Source organism: Pipistrellus hanaki, assembly GCF_964339955.1.
Source record: "Pipistrellus hanaki genome assembly, chromosome: 3".
NCBI lineage: Eukaryota > Metazoa > Chordata > Mammalia > Chiroptera > Vespertilionidae > Pipistrellus > Pipistrellus hanaki.
Window position 1 is genome coordinate 34,706,571 of NC_140505.1, and position 20,650 is coordinate 34,727,220.

Genomic DNA, 20,650 nt, shown 5'->3' on the forward strand with positions numbered 1-20,650 from the left:
TATCACCATCCACCTTATAAAAACCTTAATATTCCTAGAGCTATTACTAAATCACCGCATTATCTCTCTCTTTCCAAATGATACCTTCAATCTGATATTATTTGTCTGGTCTCCTTTCCAAATTGCACATCTGCCAACCCAGCAGAAGGACAAGTGCCATATATGAGACTTGTAGTATCTGTGCCATATGGCAAATGTCTGTCATCTAATATTGCTTAGAAGTAGAGAAGTAGTTTATGCCCACAGTAGGGTAAAGATTAACAAGGAATCCCCAGACAAGCTAATATTTCATGAAAATCTATAGGAAAAGTTCTTCCTTTGCTCATTTGGGTCTTGAATTTTAAAAACAAAAAAAATTAATGGTAATAATATTCTTATAAAGACCTATTGTGGGAATGAATCAGGTATCCTTTGAGAATGTTTAATATGCCATTAATGTGATGAATTCCATTTATGAATCTTAAATCTGTGTTTATATACAGTGGTTATTAATAAAGAGTGATTACATTATTATTTTAATCATCATTTACCATTGGTGGAATTGTCTAACCCTTTCATGTGTTATTCACAGAAATGTGACCTGGAATAGTTTAGCTATCCCAGATACACACTGCTCACCAGAGCTAGAAGAAGGCTACCAGTGCCCACCAGGATTTAAATGCATGGACCTCGAAGATCTGGGACTTAGCAGGCAAGAGCTGGGCTACAGTGGCTTTAATGAGATAGGTCTGTCTTACTGGTAAAACACATTTTTCAGTTTCTATTTTATACTGTTATGAAATGGAGATAATAGTTGTATAATTGATATTTCATATTAAGACCAGCTCTAGTATTTAAGAAACACAACTGCAAATTTTAATGATATGACTGAGTTATATTCTACCTTACAATCTATAACATACAATCTGTATTTAAGTATAGACAGCAATGTCTATAGAGATTTAAGTAGCTCTCATTTTAGACTAGTTTGATTTTTAATTATAGCATTTAAGAGTATTTCTTTGTTGAGCAAGGTTTAGGGGTTATTGCCTCAAAAATAAACAAGACATGGTTTTCTTTCACATTTTAACTCTACTCAAGTGGTCAAGGTAAGTCTTAAATAATTGGAATAATAAGCATCCATGAATCTATGAGAGCTGAAAAGTAATCCTAGAACACAAGACAGCTAATCAAATATTTAATGAATATGCATCAACCATATAAAGGATATATGATGAATACCATGTGCTTAAATGCATAGATTTATTTGTGGCTTGTCCTATTAAGTCCTTAAATTTATCATTTACACACAGTAATTAAAGAACTTAGTCACTGCCATTTAGTTGATATCATTGCATTTATTACAATTCCATGCAAATTGCTTGTATTGCTTTTTGAAGAAAAAAAATCCATAGAACTCTAAAGCATTATTTTATGCTTTGAGACTATGTCTTAGTGAGTTCAGGCTGCCACAACAAAATACCATTGACTGGATGGTGTAAACATAAATTTATTTCTTTCCAGTCTGGAAGCTGGAACTCTGAGATCAGAGTGTCAGCATGGTAGGGTTCTGGTGAGGCATCCTCCCCTCCCTAGCTTGCTGGTGGCTTTTTGCTGTGTTTTTACATCAATGGGGTGGAAGTGGGGGAGAGAGAGAGAGAGAGAGAGAGAGAGAGAGAGAGAGAGAGAGAGCGCGCGAGCCAGAGAGAGAGAGAGAGAAAGCTCTCCAGTCTCTTCTTATAAGGGTACTAATCCCATCATGAGAAGCAAACCCTTATGACCTCATCTAAACAAAATCACCTCCAAAAGACCTCACCTCCTAATAAATCACATCCGGGGTTAGGGCTTCCACGTGTAGTTTGGTGGGGAGGCACAAACATGTAGTCCATAACAGGATTATTATCAGAATTATTTGAAAATAACTATGAAATCAAACAATAAAATAATAAGTAAAAACAAAAAAAAATTTAAGTTTCAAGGTGTAGGTACATTTAAGGGAATTCTAGACACTGTTACCCAGGGCCTAAAAGAAAAACCTTTCAATAACAGTGTGGTGGCTGTGCTCTTCTGGAAGCCGAATGAATTCCCTGACTTTTGATGTGGTTCCACATCTCAGTGGGCCTGCTGGACGATGGGGGATTTTTTACTCATAGTCATATTCTGGATGGCAACTACTACAAACCCAGCCAATCGACCATCACACATCAAAAAAAGTGGTGGCTGGTAAATCCACTGCCTTCAGGCAGAGCAACTCCTGAATGGTGGTTCGCAGGGTGGCTTAGTGAATTCAGGGATGAATATTGAAATGTGAGAAAGAGTAGATGCAGGTCTTGCATTGATGAAGGAGTGCTTTTCTGATATATGAATCAAACCACAAGACTACATGACGCCTGTGGACAGAATATAATACTGAACTTGGGCAGCGAAACACAAATCGTTGTTGGTGGTTGCATTTTTTGTAAGTGAAATTTGTAAATAACATCCCTAAATTTTCATTCTTATATTGTAATATGTCCTCATAATGGATTTCCAGCACTGTAGTTAGACAACTCTTTTGGCCAATGATACGGCTTCCTATTTCACACAAATTTAGAAACTACTAGTAGCATTTCAATTTGCCTTAGGCTCTTAAACTTATTGGCTTTAGAACCAGTCTTATACCTCCTGTCTCAAAAGTGCAGAGGCCTTTGATGGATGACATTTATGCCTGTCAGGGATGAGCAGGCGATCACAGGTGTGGCTGGAACATTAGATATATCGATTTGGCAAACTGTGTGGAACAAGCTTCAGGAGTCCTAACAGCTGGGACATGACTCCTGGTCAGAGCCTGCAGCTCCTTCTTGCAGGGGCCAACTAAATGCACCCATCTCTTGTATGGAAAGTGGCTGGCATTCAGGCTTTAGGCTGCCTTGGCACAAGAATCATCCAATCCTTTAAAATCAAATCACACCCTGACCATTTTAAATGCAGCCTAAACCCAAAATGCTGCATTATATTTCAGTTGGTTTATCGTTCTTCACTGTAACTTATGCTGGCTTCCACTAACGCAGGCTATAATCCCTCTTTAAGAGAGAAAGTCTCCTTATAAAGTACATTGGCTTAAGCAGCCCAATTCTAGGAGGGGATTGCTAGGCAATAATCTTGCGGTAATTCTGTTTATTTGTACATTTCTCTTGCAAAGACTTAGGCTCCTTGAAAACAGGAAGCACACAGTTTCATCTTCATGTCTCCAGGGTCTAGGGCAATGCCTGGCTCGTAGGAAGCCCTCTACAAATATTTACTAGTGGACTGAACAAAGTACATGTCCTTTTTTAATTGGCTGATAACCAGTCATGTTTGTGTTAGGATATGAAGCCATACTAGAGAATTAAGTTGCTTTCTTTTCTCTGACTTTGTCCATTTTTTGTCTATTCCTCATAACTTCCCTTTCTATGAAAGCCTAATTTGATTTGTTTGCTTCTTTTTCTCAAATGATGATTGAATTTGATATCACTGTATGACTAATGGTTAGATAATGAAATGTTGACTTTGTACTATCATCAAAAATATTTTAAAATAGTCTCTAAAGTTTAGATTGAAATTGATAACTACTTCTTGTTATTCTGTGTCTATCTAGATTCACAGGCTGTAGTATTTTGGGAGATTTTCAAAGCTCTTATGGGGGAAAATATAGTGTTTCCCCCAAAATGAAGAAATTATTTTATTAGATACATGTGACCATCTCTTTCTGCATGCAGTTTATTTTAAACCATAATTAGGTGCCTAATTGTGCACATAAATTTGGTCGAGGTACTTTATGTGTAAGTAATGGTGATTAATTAAAAAAGAGCACATTCCTTTTCTTTATTAATCAAATTACCATGTAATACATTGAATTTCAACTTAATTATATAATTTCATTTATAAGTTCCTTTATGTCTGATTGAAATTTAATACTGATGTTGGAAACTCAATTTTAAAAATATCTTAAAAGCTAGAGTCATTAAGTAGAAAAAATTTATAAAGAGCCCCTATTGTAAGATTACAGAGTAAAGACACCTTTGCATCTCTAAAATCACCCAAACATCAAAGAGACTGAGAAACCGAAATACAACTTATATATTTAAGGACTCTGAAAACACACACACACACACACACACACACACACACACACACACACAAACTATAACCATAAATCAATCAGAGGTCCAGATGACTAATGAAAAACTTCCTGGAAGGATTCTGGTTTCAGAGGATCTCAGACAGACAGCAGAATGCTGACATTCTGAAATAACAAATGATCCCACCGGAGCAGAGCAGGGCAGCCCTCTGTTGGAGTCGGGGCAATCAGTGTGTAGCTGACTGTGGGAGCTTTCTGGGTCTCCATGTGGCACCACAGAGTAGTGACCCTTGTTTATGCAAGGAGTTTGTAGTGAAGTAGGGGGTAGACATTCCATTGTGAGAGGCCCAGGGCTGCTGATCCGTGTTGGCCAGGACAAAGGAAAGACCCAGCTTAAGGTTTGAAAATCTGGCTGTACCTTAGCATGGCTATACTTTAGGACCATTATTCCCAGGCCCAATACATCGAAATTTTAGAGGGATCCCAGGCAGAGATGGCTTTAAAAAGTTTTCCAAATGATTCGTAATTCTGATGTGCATGCAATGTTGTGAACCACTGGATCGAAGAAACACTGATACACACACGTACCCACCTAAAAAGCTTCATTTCTATCCCATCATACCACCTCACTCCTCCTCTACATGATACAGTGACAAATAGTGGGTCCCATAAAATTGAAGTCAAGGTGAGTAATAATAATAAAAAAAAAAAGAATCAGCATCATGTCTATAAAAATGTACCTTTAGGTGCATTTAAAACTGAAAAAAAAATATTCCAGATAAATAACTTAAAAAATAAAACTGTAGAAGAAGAAGGCCTGAGTATATGGATTAAAAGGGTACAACTTGTAAATGAACATAGAATAATCAACACTGAGGTATATCTTAGTAAAGATGCTGGAATTCAAAGCTAAAAAAAAAGTATCCACTAAGCATTCAGGGGGGAAATGATCCAGTCATTTTTATGGGAGGCCGTCGGAGAAACATCACTCTCTGGGGTATAATGACACAATGTTTACAAAGTCTTAGGGAAATACTAGTGATGTCTTGAACTCTTCTTATTTTTGAGAGTCAAGAACTCAGACTTTATTTTATATGAAATATTGAAGTCATTCATCTAATCAGGAACGACTGGTCATGAGACTAGTCTCTAATATCTATTTACTGATACAACCGTAGGATTTAGGGAATATATATAAATATTAAAAATTATGATTGTGTAAAAAAAGAGGAGACAAAGAGGGAAGGGAATATAATGATGTTGCTGTCCTTATCATTTATAGTTAGCAGTAAAAACAAGCATGAAAATATATATTACATGGATCATATAAGGAGGTATTTATACATTTGCCATGAGAATATATTACAAAGACAAAAATTACTTTAGAAAAAATTCAGAACTCAAAATAATGGCTCCGAGGGTTTCAACCACAGTTGTAGTCACTAGTGTGGTGACCTTGGGAAAGTAATTACTCCTTCCTACATGCCTCATTTTCCTGATCTGTGAAATAGGTAAGTTATAGACTTCCGCTGTAGGGCTAATGTGAGGAGTAACTGAGAAGCTGCACTTATAATAGTGTCTACCGCAGAGCAAACACACAGTGAGTTATAATTTAGTCCACAGTAGCAAAATATGAAAGCATCTTTATGTTATTTCAGGAAAAAATTATAACTTTAATACTGGAGGGCAGGACATAGATGCTTCCGGATTAACATCCTGGTGTCTGATATTCTCTTTCTGTTTTATTTGCAATAGTTTGCTACTCAGATTGTTCAAGATTTTACAGCAAGGGAGAAGAAGAGAAGGATGGGGACAATGTGTTCTTAATCTCATATTATGTCCCTATTAACTAACACCCCAATTTTTATTTCATTCTAACTAATGTATAGAATTCTAGAGGTCCAGTATTTGATGGTGTTTGGTTTTCATTCATCAATTTTGTCTCTCCTGCCACTCTCAAAACTACCCCTTTGTGTTTTATCTGCCTCTTTAGAATATCTTTAGAGTCTTTGGAATGGTATTCATATTTAGCCTGTGCCATTGAATTCGTATGGTCTCACTAAGCCTCACACATTTAATTATATCCATCCCTATACATTTGACTTGGTGCCTCCTCTCCTGCATTTGGGCTGCTCCCTATCCTTAGCAGCCTTTCAACAGTACTTCTTCCAAAGCACTGAACAGCCTTGCTGCATCCTGCCCAGTCTCCAGGATTCATTTCCTTTCCTCCCCCAAATCCCTGTGTCTAGTGGTGACTGAATTACTGGATGCTTCTTTATCTCTCTTCCATTTACAGACCTTTCCATTTTTTATCTCAGGGTACCTCTTCCAAAGCTCATTCTTAGAGACCCTCAACTAACACATCCCTCTAAGATGTTAGCCTGTGCACTTAGGACATCACACATTCTGTATGTACTAGACCCCATCGAGGGTCAAAAGGACATATTTGAAAGACAAAAGGACATTATCAAAAGGACATATTTGAAGATCACAAAATCTGTTTAGCAGACATTCAGATTCCATTATTGAAGTGAGTGTGTGGGGAGATAGGTGGTAAGCACAAAGTGAAAAGGTTTGAGAACAGATGACACCCCAAAAAAATGACACTATATAGAAACCCAAAAAAATTATATCAACTTATCCTACTTTCATTTTCTGAATTCTTAATCCACTCTCAGCCGCTCCCTTCCACATGCTTATCAACCTGTAGGACATACAATCTGAGGTATAAAATAGGAGACATTTAAAAATTCTGTAATAGCCCTGAATATAAAATTAAAGGAATTTTGACTTGGAAAGATAATGAAGTCATGTGGTTTACTAGACAGTTTTAAAGATGAAGAAACAGAACCCCAGATAGGATTCACAGAATCGGATAATTTACTGTCTCCCCAAACCTTTTTACATTTCAGATCAGTGTTATAATTAAGGAAAAAAAGAAAAAGTACCTTTCAAAGCTTAGTTGTATTCTTAACTTTCTAGAAGAAGTTTAGTATCACTCACCCATATTAAGATGATGATGGAGAAGGCAGCAAATGAGATACGCTAGTTAGGAGAAAAAAAAAAGCATTAACAACTCTATCACATGAGGAAAGGAAATCACAGCAAAGGTCAATAAAACTAGCAATTTACTTGTCATGATATTTTAAAAGAAGGTAAGAAATTGGGTACAGGATGTGAGTGAAAAACTACTCAGATGGTGATTTGAGCATGCCATTCATTGAACAGTCAAGTAAATCAAAACATGTTCCATTTTGATAGAACAACTCAATAAATGGCATTTAATGATGAAATTCACCCTGAAAAGTAATTTAGTAACTAAATAGATATCAGGCACAATTTTTTGTTACAAGTCTTCTGACTCAAAGGCGCAATTAAAAAAAAAATCTATAATAAACTAAACCTGATTGAAACAACTTATGTCAGATAAAGGAAGCACATAAGCAACACCAACCTATAAATAGGACATTCTGAAAATAACTACCTTGTTTCCCCGAAAATAAGACAGTGTCTTTTATTAATTTTTTCTCCCAAAGTTGCACTAGGTTTTATTTTCAGGGGATGTTTTATCTTTCCATGTGTTAGGTCTTATTTTCGGAGGATGTCTTATTTTCGGGGAAACACGGATAATTTAGACATTTAAATTATACATGCTTTTATTGCAACATGGACTGTACATAGTGTGTGCTCTTTCCCCATTCTTTATATTCGATAATCAAAGATAAAGCTAAGAAATAACAAACACTATGTTCTTATGCTGACAAATTGTTCAATAGACCGTCTTTATTATTGTAATTACTATCATTACTTATGAGAACTACGGCTGCCATTTTTCGATTGCTCATTATGTATCTGGCACCAGGCAAAAGGCTTTTCATCCATTGTGTTTTTCATCCTCAAAATAAAGCCATAAGGTGCCATTGTCCCCAATTGATAAGTGAGGGAAATGAGAGGAAGAAGAGTTCGTTTGCCCAAAGCTACACACTGGCCACAGTTGAAATTAAGGCTTGCTGCCTGTGGACTGAGGTCAAAGCTCGTGTCCTCAGCTACAAATTCTACCCTATGAAGTCAGTTGGCTACAAGTCACCACCATTGCTTATGGCTTGTCAGGACAGCTGGTCCATTAGAGAGTCTCATTAGGATGAAGAGGAGACATATCCCCCAACATAGTAATCTACCAGATGGCATGCCTTCTCCTTCCGTCCCAAAGTCTCTAGGACAAAACAAGAGTGATGTCCCCTGTAAACTGAGAGCCTCTCAGGGCCTTCACAAGAAAATTGGCACACTTTCTATGTTAGGTGTATGTAAGAATCTCAATTTTAAAAATCACCTGGGAAGCAATGCAGTCATGTGTGTGTGTTTTTTTAATCCTCATCCGAGGGTATGGTTTTTAAAAATTGATTTTAGAGAGAGAGGATGGGAGAGTGAAGCAATGCAGTTTTACAAATTAAGTTATGGAGCTGTGGATATTTGCCCAAGAATTAGAGGCGATAGCAGCAAAAATGATAAATATGCTTTTGATACAAAATGAGATAGTAGACAAATAGATGAGAGATGTGTGAGAGAATGTTATTTGGTGTATTGTAGTCAGGTTCACACTTATTTGAATTAAATTAAAAATCCCATGATTAATCCTAACAAGTTGCTTCAATGGTTAAAGCATCAGCCCTTGGACTGAAGGGTCTGTTGCTCATTTCTACTCAAGGATAAGTATCTCAGTTGTAGGTTTGATCCTGGGCCCAATTTGGGTGCCTGCAGGAGACAAATCAGTTGATGAATCTCTGTCACATTGATGTTTCTCTCTCTCTCTCTCTCTCCCTCTCCCTCTCTCTCTCTCTCTCTCTCTCTCTCTCTCTCTCTCTCTCTCTCTCTCAATCTCTCACCTACTTTCCACTTTCTCTAAAAAATCAATGGGGGGAAAAATCCTCAAGTGAGGAGTAACAATAACAACAACAACAAAAATCCCATGATGATACATGTGTTTACTATATGTAATTTATAGCTATATGCATTAGTTTCTCCTCTGTGTTTGAATTTACTTTCTCTTTCCTTTTTATTTAAGGTGATATTGAAAGTACATATTGATGAATTTTTGTTGTTGTTATTCCTTGCCTGAGGATATTTTTCCATAGATTTTTAGGGAAAGTGGGAGAGAGAGAGAAAGACAGAGAGAAACATTGATGTGAGAGACAGCTATTGGTTGCCTCCTACATGAGCCCTGATCAGGGCCCAGGCTGAGAGGAGCCTGCAAACCAGGTATGTTCCCTTAACTGGAATCAAATCCAGGACCCTTTGGTCTGCAGGCTAACACTCTCTCCACTGAGCCACACCATCTAGGGCATTAATGAATTTTTTATTAGAGATAGGGCATAAAGAGTATTTACCTTATCAGTTATCTTTATAAAAAAATAAATATTTCCTTATATGGAAATATTAGGTAGATAAATTACAGATCATTAGCATCACTGAAGTTAAATGTAGATTTTTGGATGCAAAACTTTGTAGTTTTTTTCTCGCAATTATAAATTAATTGGGCCTTTCAAGAAAGTGAAACAATTAGAGTAGAGTAGACTATAGTTTTCCAGATTCTCATTTAGTATATCTAAGTCACTTCTGGAGGCTATTATGGGTATTACAATTTGAGACTGGTATTTCCTTCCAAGAAGAGATGTATTTCAGCTATTTACTTGTGTGGTATTTTCCTCATTTGACTTTTGGTCATATTGACTACAAGCTAGAGACTCAGCTCTCTGTGTGAGTCATCAATCAGTTTTATTAAACATTGATGAGAAATAACAGCATTGGTTATTTTCATCCCTGGTAGTATTTTGTGCTTGAAATTACACCCATATTTTGCTGAAATAGGATTGAAAGTGAATCCATCTACACAGTCTAATATTTCCTTTTTAATATAGCCTTTGCCTTTCTTTATAATTCTTCCCTATGTTTTTTTTCTACTGCATTCTATTATTTTTATAATTTGTCTCTTATTACATCTGATATTAAATATGGACATAAAATGTGATAAAAGAAAATTACTTTTATTCAGATTATAAGAGAATGAAAATTGAACTTTGTTGATGATGCTGCTAAACATTTATGCATCAAATTTAAATGACATTAAGCCAAATATCATATATATATAATTTCAGATGAAAAGTTTACCGATGAATAGAAAATTATCTATCTGTAACTATGATTTACTGCAGAATGTACATTTTTATTGTTGTTATTAAAAAAAAGCCACAGTAAAGACTAATTTGTAAAATATGTAACTGAGATTTATAGTACTTTGTGAAAAGCACCAAAGGGTTGTTTTCCCTGAATTAATCTCTATGTTTAGCCTTGTTACTGGAATTACTTATTGATTTTTATGGAAACACATATGGAAGAGAGAAATGGGGCAGTAGACTTCAACCAAAAGTGCTTACTTTAATCTGTGATAATTCTGTCCTTGCTTTTTGAAGGAATTGCTTTCTCATGGGACAAGGAAAGCCTGACATTTTTTTTTGTTAAATAAAGGACAAGATCATGAAACGTCAATGAGAAGAGTAATTGTGAGAGCCACATGTAGGAGTCTTATCTTTGCGTCCAGGCCTCAGTAAATGGCCATAGGTTGCGTGCAAATGTGTGTCACTGAAAATTTCTAAAGGAACTATGTCTTAGGGTTTAATTAGATTCTCAAACAGGGTCACAGACTTATTTAAAATAAAATTACATTGCAGATATTCAGAATATTAAGAAGAAAGAGGGTTTAAAGATAGAAATTGCAGGCGTGATTTTTAAAAAGAATAACTACTCCCTAGTAGTGATTGTTCACAGTTCTTGTTGAATAGCTTAGAAAAGGCAGCCACTAGAGAGATTTTTTATCAACAATAAAAGAAGGAATTTAAAAATGGATTTCTGAGGGCATGAAGTTATTAGTTTTTTTTATATTATACATGAAAGACAACACTCACTGAAAATATCTAGTGTTTCCAAGAAATTAGCACGTTAGTAGTTGCATTTTAAATATTTGTAAATTATGAAAATAATACTTCAAATGACATAAGAGATTTAATGAAAGTAATAAATTCTGCCATATATAATTCCTTCTCTTCCTCTCTCCTTTCCTTCTTTCATCTTTATCAGTTTCATGATATTTAATAAAATATTTTGACTGTTTCCCTATAAATATACATTTAAGTGATTTTTCTATGTTTTACTACAATAAATAATACTGTGTATTCACTAAGTAACACACACACACACACACACACACACACACACACACACACACACTCACACACATATGCGCACATGCCCAGTGAGGAATCTTTAAAATAGATTTCCTTAGAACAATTTCTGGGTCAAAGGGTATCCTCATTTTTAACAAAATAGATAACCGATGCTTTATTTTTCTCAAAAAGATAGTAAGAACTTACAGTGCTGTCCTTATTGTGTGACTTTTAAAAAGTATAAGCTTTTCTTTTTCTATATGCATGAATATTGAAGTAAAAGGCTGGTAAACACCAGTAGTTCATTCTCTTCTCCTTGAATTCTTTCATCCTATTCTTCCTGGAATGCCTCCCTCCTAATCATCTTATCAATAGATGACTTAACTTCTGGGGCCTACTTTCAAGTAGCTTCCTGCGCTGCACCAGCAGCATAGGTCTCCCTTGTGTCTGAATTGAGACACTGATTTGTGCATGAAAGTTAACGCTCCACTCTATTGGTTTCCCACTGCCAAGTGGGTGTGTGGCTGTGTATGCCTGTGTGTGTCTGTGTGTATGTGAGTGTGTATGTGTTTTGTCCTTGTCTTCCCAATGAGTTCCTTAGATCCTAAGTACCTGAGCAGAAACCAAGCTCCTGGTACTTCCTGGGATGTCTTTTCTGACTCTCAGCTAATTATACAATTGAAGGCTGGTTGACCATGTTTAGGATACTTTTTTAAAAAATATATAGTTTATTGATTTTTTTACAGAGGAAGGGAGAAGGATAGAGAGCTAGAAACGTCCATGAGAGAGAAACATCAACCAGCTGCCTCCTGCACACCCCCTACCAGGGATGTGCCCACAGCCAAGGTACATGCCCTTGACCGGAATGGAACCCGGTACCTTCCAGTTTGCAGGCCGATGCTCTATCCACTTAGCCAAACCAGTCTCAGCTAGGATACTTTTATATTAGACATATTGACTTTAAAAATCATCCTTCAAACTTATGATTGAAATTTTAAATAAAATGCAAATACAACTCTAGCCTTTAAATACACTGTTCATTTGGAACTAAGTGATTTCCACATTACCCAAAACAAATGTCAATGAACTAGCTCCAAAGTCTTGTATTGACAGTCAAGAGAACTTTTCCTGCTGGCAGTGGCAGGCGGTGGAACAGAATTCCCTGGAGACTGCATGAGATTAAATTAATTTCACCACTTAGTCATTTGGAGCAAAAAGGAATAATGTCATTTAGGAAAGCCCGAAAGCTCTTCCCTGAAGGCCCAGGAGGCCAGAGGAAGGCCGATACCTACCTCTCCAGGGCTGCTTGTTCTTTGACCGGAACCCTTTGGAGCCACACTGTGCTGAGGAGGTGTGGGGCCTCCTCCTCGCAGGAGAAAGCTCTCTGGCCCTTGCAAACGGGTGTCTCACAGCCATACAGGGTTGTGATAAAGAAGAGGGCATCCACCTGAACAGACACTGGACTGTGGAAGATTTTTAGATATTATTTTTTTATATCAGCTCTCTTCTCCATTCTCTCTCTTCTCTGTTTCCTGGAATACTAAGCAGAGATTTGTGCAACCTTTTATTCTTTCCTCCATCTCCTGGATTTGTGTTGACCAGGGTTCCAGGGATATCATCTGCTCTGGATTAATCCTCATTTTAACTTTGTTGCTTGGGGAGGAGAGATCCTGGAACTCTATGCACTGTAGGGGACAGTGTATATTTGGACTTTACACTTCGGTTGGCTCCGATCTGGAATTCTTATTTCTCTTAGGAGACCCTTCTGCCCCTCATGATTGGACAGAAGTCAGGCAACTTTTTGTTTTGGTGGGTTGGAGGGCAGAGTTCCTCCAGCCTCCGTTGACATTGCAGAGCAGCCTTTGTGAAACTCCTCACTTTGTGGACACGCCTGAGCTCAGTGTCTGTCTCCTGCCCTCTGTAGGGTGCACCCAACTCTTCCCTGTTCCTAGGCAGCAGATGCCCAGCCCCCAGCCCTTACAGTTTCTATGGACTCTGAATGTGTTTGGGAACCATCTTGACTTCAGCTTCTGCTCACAGCTCTTATTCTATGTTCTCTCATACTCTCTAGCCACTGATTATGTCACTCAGCTTTGGGCTAATTTTTAAAAATACATTCTTATTGATTTTAGAGAGGGAAATAAAAACATGAATGATGAGAGAGAATCATTGATCCGCTGCCTTCTGCATGCCCCCCTACTGAGGATGTAGCTTACAACCTAGGCACATGCCCTGACTGGAATCAAACCATGACCTCCTGGTTCATAAGTTGACTCGATCACTGAGCTAGCCTGGCAGCATTGGGCTAATTTAAAAATTTCAAAACTTATTCTCTTTTATTTATGTTTTTTATTGTCCGTTGGACATGGGGTGGAAAGGATAAAGGAAGGAAGTCTCTAAGTAACCATAATCCAGCAAATTGACCTACAAAGCCTTATATTTTTAAATATATCTTTAGAATTTTCATGAGTGCAGTTTTTCTTTCTTTGAGACATAATTATCATTTTATATTAAAAATATACTTCTGCATGTTCAGCATCAATCTTAACATTTGGTAAGTACATATTTATAGAAATTTTTATTTTTACAAAGATTCTGTTTCAGGATTATTATTTTTATTACTTTTTGCTGTTATGTTATTATACCAGCCTCTGTGCGGACTGATAAGCAGTTACTTGTGTAAAGACAAACAGATGGAGAGAGAGAGTGGACTGCAAATGAGCAATGACAGTTATTGAGCACAGAGAACAATTCTGCTGAATTAAGACTTTAGGTTCTCAATCTTCTTAATATTAATTTCAGCAAATATTCAGAAGTTTTCATTCTTTATATAAGTGCTTTGGCAAATAAGGCAAAATAAATAAATAAATAAAAGCCCTAATTAGGAATTACCTAAACATAAAGCCAATATGTGTTCTTAGACAATTCTTTGTGTGTCCAATTAAAAAAAAAAGGATCTATATTTGCACACGGAAATATATTATTTTATTGAAAACTAGTGCTGATTACAAACCTTGACATTAATTGAGGTTACACTGAAGGAGACTTTTGAGTAAGGATTCCTGGGGGACCAGCTATTTTATGTAAGAAATGTGTTCTTGTTGTCACATCCACCCCAGGTGTGGCATGTCATTAACTCCATCTAACCATGCAGATGCTGATATGCAGGGAAGGGAGGCAGCTCCTGGGGGCAGGGGCAGGTCTTTGTGATGATTGTGTTCTCCGGGTCTCTAGGCTAGAACTATAGCAGTGAATACTCTGTGAGTGCACAAGTCTGGATAACAGAAGGACTTGGTTCAGAATGCAACCTGTATCTCACTAGTGAGTGACACAGGACATGTTACTTACCTCTCTGTGCCTGTAAAATCAGGATAAAAATTGTACATATCTTAAATGACAGTAAGAAGATTAAATTAGATTATTCTCACTCCATGCCTAATGAGTCCTCAATACAATGTAACTATGATCATGATGTTTTGTTGGATACATAATTAGCAAGTAAATGATGAAGGAATTATAGATAAGGTTGTTGCACAGTTAGAAAGCTGGAGAAACAGATACCAAATTCATTTCAATCTCTGTACTTTCCATCGCATATGCCTACCTCATTTTAGTCTTGACAAACACTTATGGTCATACAACATAAATGAACAATGTACTAGTATACTGTGCTATGCTACATTCATTGGTCATTCTCTCATCCATGTACACTTTCATCGGGAATAAAATGTTAAAAAATATTTTCCTGATTTCTGCTTTGAGATGGACCAGAAGAACCATTTCTAAGCTGAGATGCTTTGTCCTGGCAAGGTTCCTAGTGAGTTAAAGCAATGCTGAAGTTGCGTTATTACAATATAACTGACTAGAGCAGGAATCAGCAAACCAGGGCCAGTGGGCCCAAGCCTGCTACTGCCTAGTTTAGTAAATAGTTTTATTGCACCTCCAAGCCCATTTGTCTATCTATGGTCCATAGCTGCTTTCTGACACTACAGATTTCTATAGCTCCACATGGCATAGGACACATCAGGGATTCAGATTCAAGTCAAGCCAACTAAAAATTTATACTCTAAACTGCTCTTCTCTACTACATTCAGTACTTCTCCAAAATTAAAAGATTATGTAACCAGCACTTCCAAAGGCAGAGGTAATCTGGGTGATGTAATTTGTTCATGATTATGTTGCCCTTACTGGGACTTTTGAAATCAGCAAGGCTTTGGAAGACCTGAGATGACAGTCACCTTCTCTGTACAATGATTCAAGTGAGGATTGTAGGTAGTCTTCTAGTCTTCCTTCACTGACTCATTTATGCACTAAGCAAATATTTCTTGAGAACCCACTATATGTTAAGCTCTGTTTAGCTCTGGATGGCACTATGAAAGTGCTAATAGAGAACCAGAGATAGATGTCATTATGTTTTCATTTTTTTAAGAGTTCATTATTGCTTATAAGTTGATTTCCTTATTAAGGGTTGACTTGTTTCAGGCTTCAGAACTCTAGTTATGTACTTACATTGTTTTTGTTTTGTGTTTTATTGTGTTTTTTTTTTCAAGTTTAAGCATAATGCTAGATTTCAAGAAATAAATTGCCAAACAGTATTTTCCATTGAATTTAAAAATAAAATAAAACATGTACATAAAAAATACAAACTAAACTATGAAAATTAATACGAAAAGATCATGTAGGCATCAGCAGAGTTTGATTAAAATCTCAAGTCTTACGCAAGTTGCTAAAACAAAATGATTTTCTCCTCTTCATTTAAAAAGGAATGTCTTGTGCATTTCTGTTGGTTGTGGGAACTGAATTTTATAAACCTCTGTAAAATGGGATCAAGATGAACAGAAATTGAGTCAAAATAATGTATGGTATCTCTTAAATATTCTTACCATCGTATGCCCTGACCGTGCCACAGTGTAACCCAAGAGGGGACACCTGGAGGGGTTCGTTAACTTCAGCTGCCTCTGATTAGTCTGCGAAGGCAAAAAACAACATCAGCCACCAGACAACATCTATGGTGGCCTTGCAGATGAGCAAAAGAAAGGAACAGCTGGTGGGGGAAAACACATATGGCTGAGGCCTTTGTAGAGGGGTAAGGAGGGCCCTGTGGGAGCCAGGAGGAAAGTCTGAATGCAGACAGCCAGGAGTCAATGGGCAGCAGCGGGCTGTCTTGTGTGGGGGGCCAAGATTCAAGAGGATGTATGAGTGGCTGTGCTATGCAGTGACCATTAACCATGTTAGTAAGGGAAAATAACTTAGCATTTGGTCAGTGCCTTCATTATGCCAAGCATCACAAGAGAGAGATGCCCTCACCTGAAAAGTCACCTCGCCTAACATGCAAGCAACACCAGGGTGTTAGCTCCTGCTAGTCAAGTGCAGCTTGGAAAGTGAGCCCCTTTGGCCATGGCTGTTTATGCATTTGTTTGAGATATTTCCTAAAATGTACCTATTGGTTTACATAAAGTACATGTGACTGTTCCCCCCTTTGGTCTTTGTGATGATTGTATTCTCAGGGTCTCCGGGCTAGAACTATAGCAGCGAGTACTCTGTAAGTGCTCAAGTCTGGGTAACAGAAGGACTTGGTTCAGAATGCAACCTGTATCTCACTAGTGGGTGACACTGGACATGTTTCCCTGAAGTGGAAAGTCAGGAGACCTTTTTTTCCTTCCCTGCTAGATCTAAAAGACGGCTCTTACAGGTTATGAATTCTAACCCAACAATTAAGCTGACTCTGCTGCGTCTATAGGTAGAGGATAAGGTTCACATGTGAGACTTTATGTCCTACTCTTTCAACTAAGCTAATATTTTTAGGTATTACTTTTAAGTTTTTAAAGTTGTTTTTCCAGCTTTGTTGAGATATAATTGACCTGTCTGTAACATTGTGGAAGATTTAGCTGTACAAAGTGATGATTTGATATACCTATATAAAATGATTATCACATGGGGTTAATTGTAGGCATTAAAAATATATTCACTTCAAAACAATCATCATGCACTAAGAAAATGTAATGTTAAAAATAAATTTTGAAAAAGATAAACTGAAAATAGAGAGGGGGCTATGGAAATAGAATCCAAGAACATTGTACATTTGCTGAAGTAGTAAAGTTGCACGGCATTGTTCACACTGAGAATTGTTAAGGACAGATTGGTTAGTAATGTCAACAGATTATGCCAATAATTAGATCGTCAATGTCATTAGACTTCAAATAAAGGCACATTAGACTTCAAATAAAGGCACATTAAACTTCAAATAAAGCACATTAGACTTCAAATAAAGGCACATTGAACATTAGACAGATGATTTCTTTGGTAGTCTATATAAAGATAATAAACTAATGGACTGAAAATGTTTTTAAAATTACTGTTCTTTAGGGAATAGTATAAAACCACACTTTAAGGAATTTTACACTGATAATAAGTAAGTAATATGCTCTTTAGCCTAGCAATTGTAAGTATGTTACATACTTTAAAATATATGTTATATAATATCAAGTAATCCTTTCACTGGTACATTTTTTATTATTTGCATTGTTTTACTTTGCATAGTGTATAGTTGTACATTTTCTATCAATTTGTATATTAAGGAGAATCAAATTATGTAATTATAAACCCAATTCTGTGGATCCCCTATATTCCACATGCAAGCTCACACTCATATATATACACAAGCTTACTCCATGAAACTAGATCCAATTAGTGGATACAAAGAAAATGTAATTTAAAAGATAAATTCATTGAAAAAAAATCCTATAAGCCTGTAATTTGCCCTAATAGTAAATTGTAATTAATGAATAGCTAGTATATTTTTTCTATGTGTTTGATTTACAAAGTGAAGAGCTTCTATAAAACTTTAGTGTAAAGAATGTTTATCTTACAATCCATATGTTTCATGACTTAAAAAATAACTCAATCATACAAGAAATGTTATTCTCGTTGTAATAAAAAAAAAGTTAAACAGCAAAGTTTTTTTTAATGACTAAGTCCAATTTAGTTCCCACTCCAATATCTTCATGATAACATTATTATGAGTTTGATTTGTGTCTGTTCGGATTTGAAACTCATCTGCATATGGGTATTCATATTTATGTTTATATAGAATATATCCAGTCTAGTTTACATATTATATGCATCTGCTTCATTTAGTTTAGTAGCTGTATAATCTTTTACTCTATGACTATCACACATTTTATTTGGTCATTTTCTAATCAATGGACATATTTTACTTTTTTGTGTGATTACTAACTTTAGAGTTAAATATTATTGCATGACTCTCCTTGTGCAGAGTGTGGATGCTTCTCTGTAATAGCTATCTGGAAATAGAAGGGCTGGGTATGCACATTTTAATTTTTAACATTTTAATAGATACTTTCAAATTTCTCCTCTGTGTTTCCACTAACATTTTGAGTGTGTCTGTTTTCCTTTCAGCATATCAACATTTGATATTATTATACTTTTAAATTTTAGCCAAATGGGTATGAAAAGGCATTTCTATGCCTTCCTTAAAACTAGCATAGGTTTTTTAATCAAGTTCAGCATCTTTCTCTTAGGTTTATTTGCCAATCAGATTTTTTTTCTTCTGGATATTTCCAGTTCATATACTTTGCCTATTTGTCTCCTGGATTATTTGTTTTATTCATATTTGTGTTCTGGATACATAACTTCTATCTGTTATTTGTTTTCAAGTTATTGTATTTTAAGGTCAATGAAAGTATGCAATGCCAAGAAGTCTCAATCTGAGAAATGTACATGATACTAAGCAGAAGCCATGTTCCAAATAAGAAATTGACTTTGGGTAAGAAAGAAGAGAAGAGAGTGGAGAGTATCATGAATGAAGGATTGACCCCACATGGGCAATGCAGAAACAGGAATGACTTTGTCATTGCATGGGCACCAGGGGATGATATTGTCAACTATATCTTGATCAAGAAGCTAACCATACTGCTCTGTAGACTGGAAAGCTCATTACCCTATCTTCCAGCCCTGGGAAAGGATTACCACAGTGGAGCAAAAAAAAAAAAAAAAAAAAATATATATATATATATATATATATATATATATATATATATATATATATATGTAACAAGGGATGGTGTTAAGAGGTTGTTAGAATCAAATAAAAGAAGGGATAGATTTAACAAGAGAGGCAGACTGGATGGCTGTCTTCATTCCAAAATAAAAAGTTCATCTGTGGCATCTGTGAAAAATAAGGAGAGAGCTTGAAAGCTGACTGCAGACAGCAGCAAAAAGCCTTTGAGGCAGATTCTAAGAACCTGAAAGACTGGTAATGGGCCATTTCTTACAATCAAGAGTCTTAAAAGACAGTTCACCCATCTAATGGGATATAAAAATAGAACCATTTTTCTTCCCCACCCTAGTATTCTCCTATTTTTTTTTAAAGCTAACTTTATATTGCACTGGAAATAATAGCACACAGCAAGAACTATACTTTGTGGCATTACGCAAATGTCTAAAAGGTGCAAAACTGAAAACCAAATGACTTCAGCATGGAAAATGTCCCAGATTTTGTGATTTTAATTTTAAAACAGAAATGCAGGGTGAAGGGCAGGGGGAGGACAGGGAAGGGGGAGACAACCTTAATTTAAAATCAAACCTAAAATGACAACCCCAGGTTTCTCTACCAATGTATTTTATTTAGGGATGTTGAAAACCCATGATTTCCTCAAGTTTTATTAATTTTAATAAGATGTAACTTGAGGAAACTGGTAAAGTCTTGTAAAATTCTCCAGGGCTGAGAAGTAGTCACATATCCATGTAAGGCTTGCTTTGTTGTCATTGCTGAAAGTTGAATACCTGGAGGTAGATTTATTATGCTGAATAACTTAGTATATACTTAGTACTAACAAGCAGAAAAATATGGAAAAGAGATCTTATTGGGATGCCAAGAAATGTTCTCATCACACAGGAGTACGAAATGAGATGGGCAGAAAGAAAAGGAGCCAGTGACTGTCATGAGAAACAAAAAGAATTTTATGTTAGGGATTACGTGCTAGATATCAATTTTAATAGAAAAATGCCTATTTTTCTATTAGAAACCCACAAATGCATAGGAAGTAGAATAACTTTTTAATGAAATTGTAAATTTTAGCCGGGACCGGTTTGGCTCAATGGATAGAGCGTCGGCTTGGGGACTGAAGGGTCCCGGGTTCGATTCCGGTCAAGGGCATGTACCTTGGTTGCGGGCATATCCCTAGTAGGGGGTGTGCAAGAGTCAGCTGATCGATGACCCTTTCTCATCGATGTTTCTGGCTCTCTATCTCTCTCCCTTCCTCTCTGTACAAAATCAATAAAATATATTTAAAAAAAAAGAAATTGTAAATTTTACATGAATAAATCTTCACAG

At 36.3% G+C, this 20,650-nt stretch overlaps 1 protein-coding gene across 6 annotated transcripts in view; it reads left to right on the forward strand.

Moving 5' to 3' along the window:
• NALCN (sodium leak channel, non-selective) overlaps positions 1-20,650 on the forward strand; it is a 269,461-nt gene that overhangs the window by 47,782 nt on the left and 201,029 nt on the right. For all 6 annotated transcript variants that reach the window (XM_084880254.1, XM_084880257.1, XM_084880255.1 and 3 more), the window contains exon 7: positions 572-726. In XM_084880254.1, the coding sequence (XP_084736380.1) occupies positions 572-726 (155 nt within the window). The remainder of the gene's footprint in view (positions 1-571; positions 727-20,650) is intronic.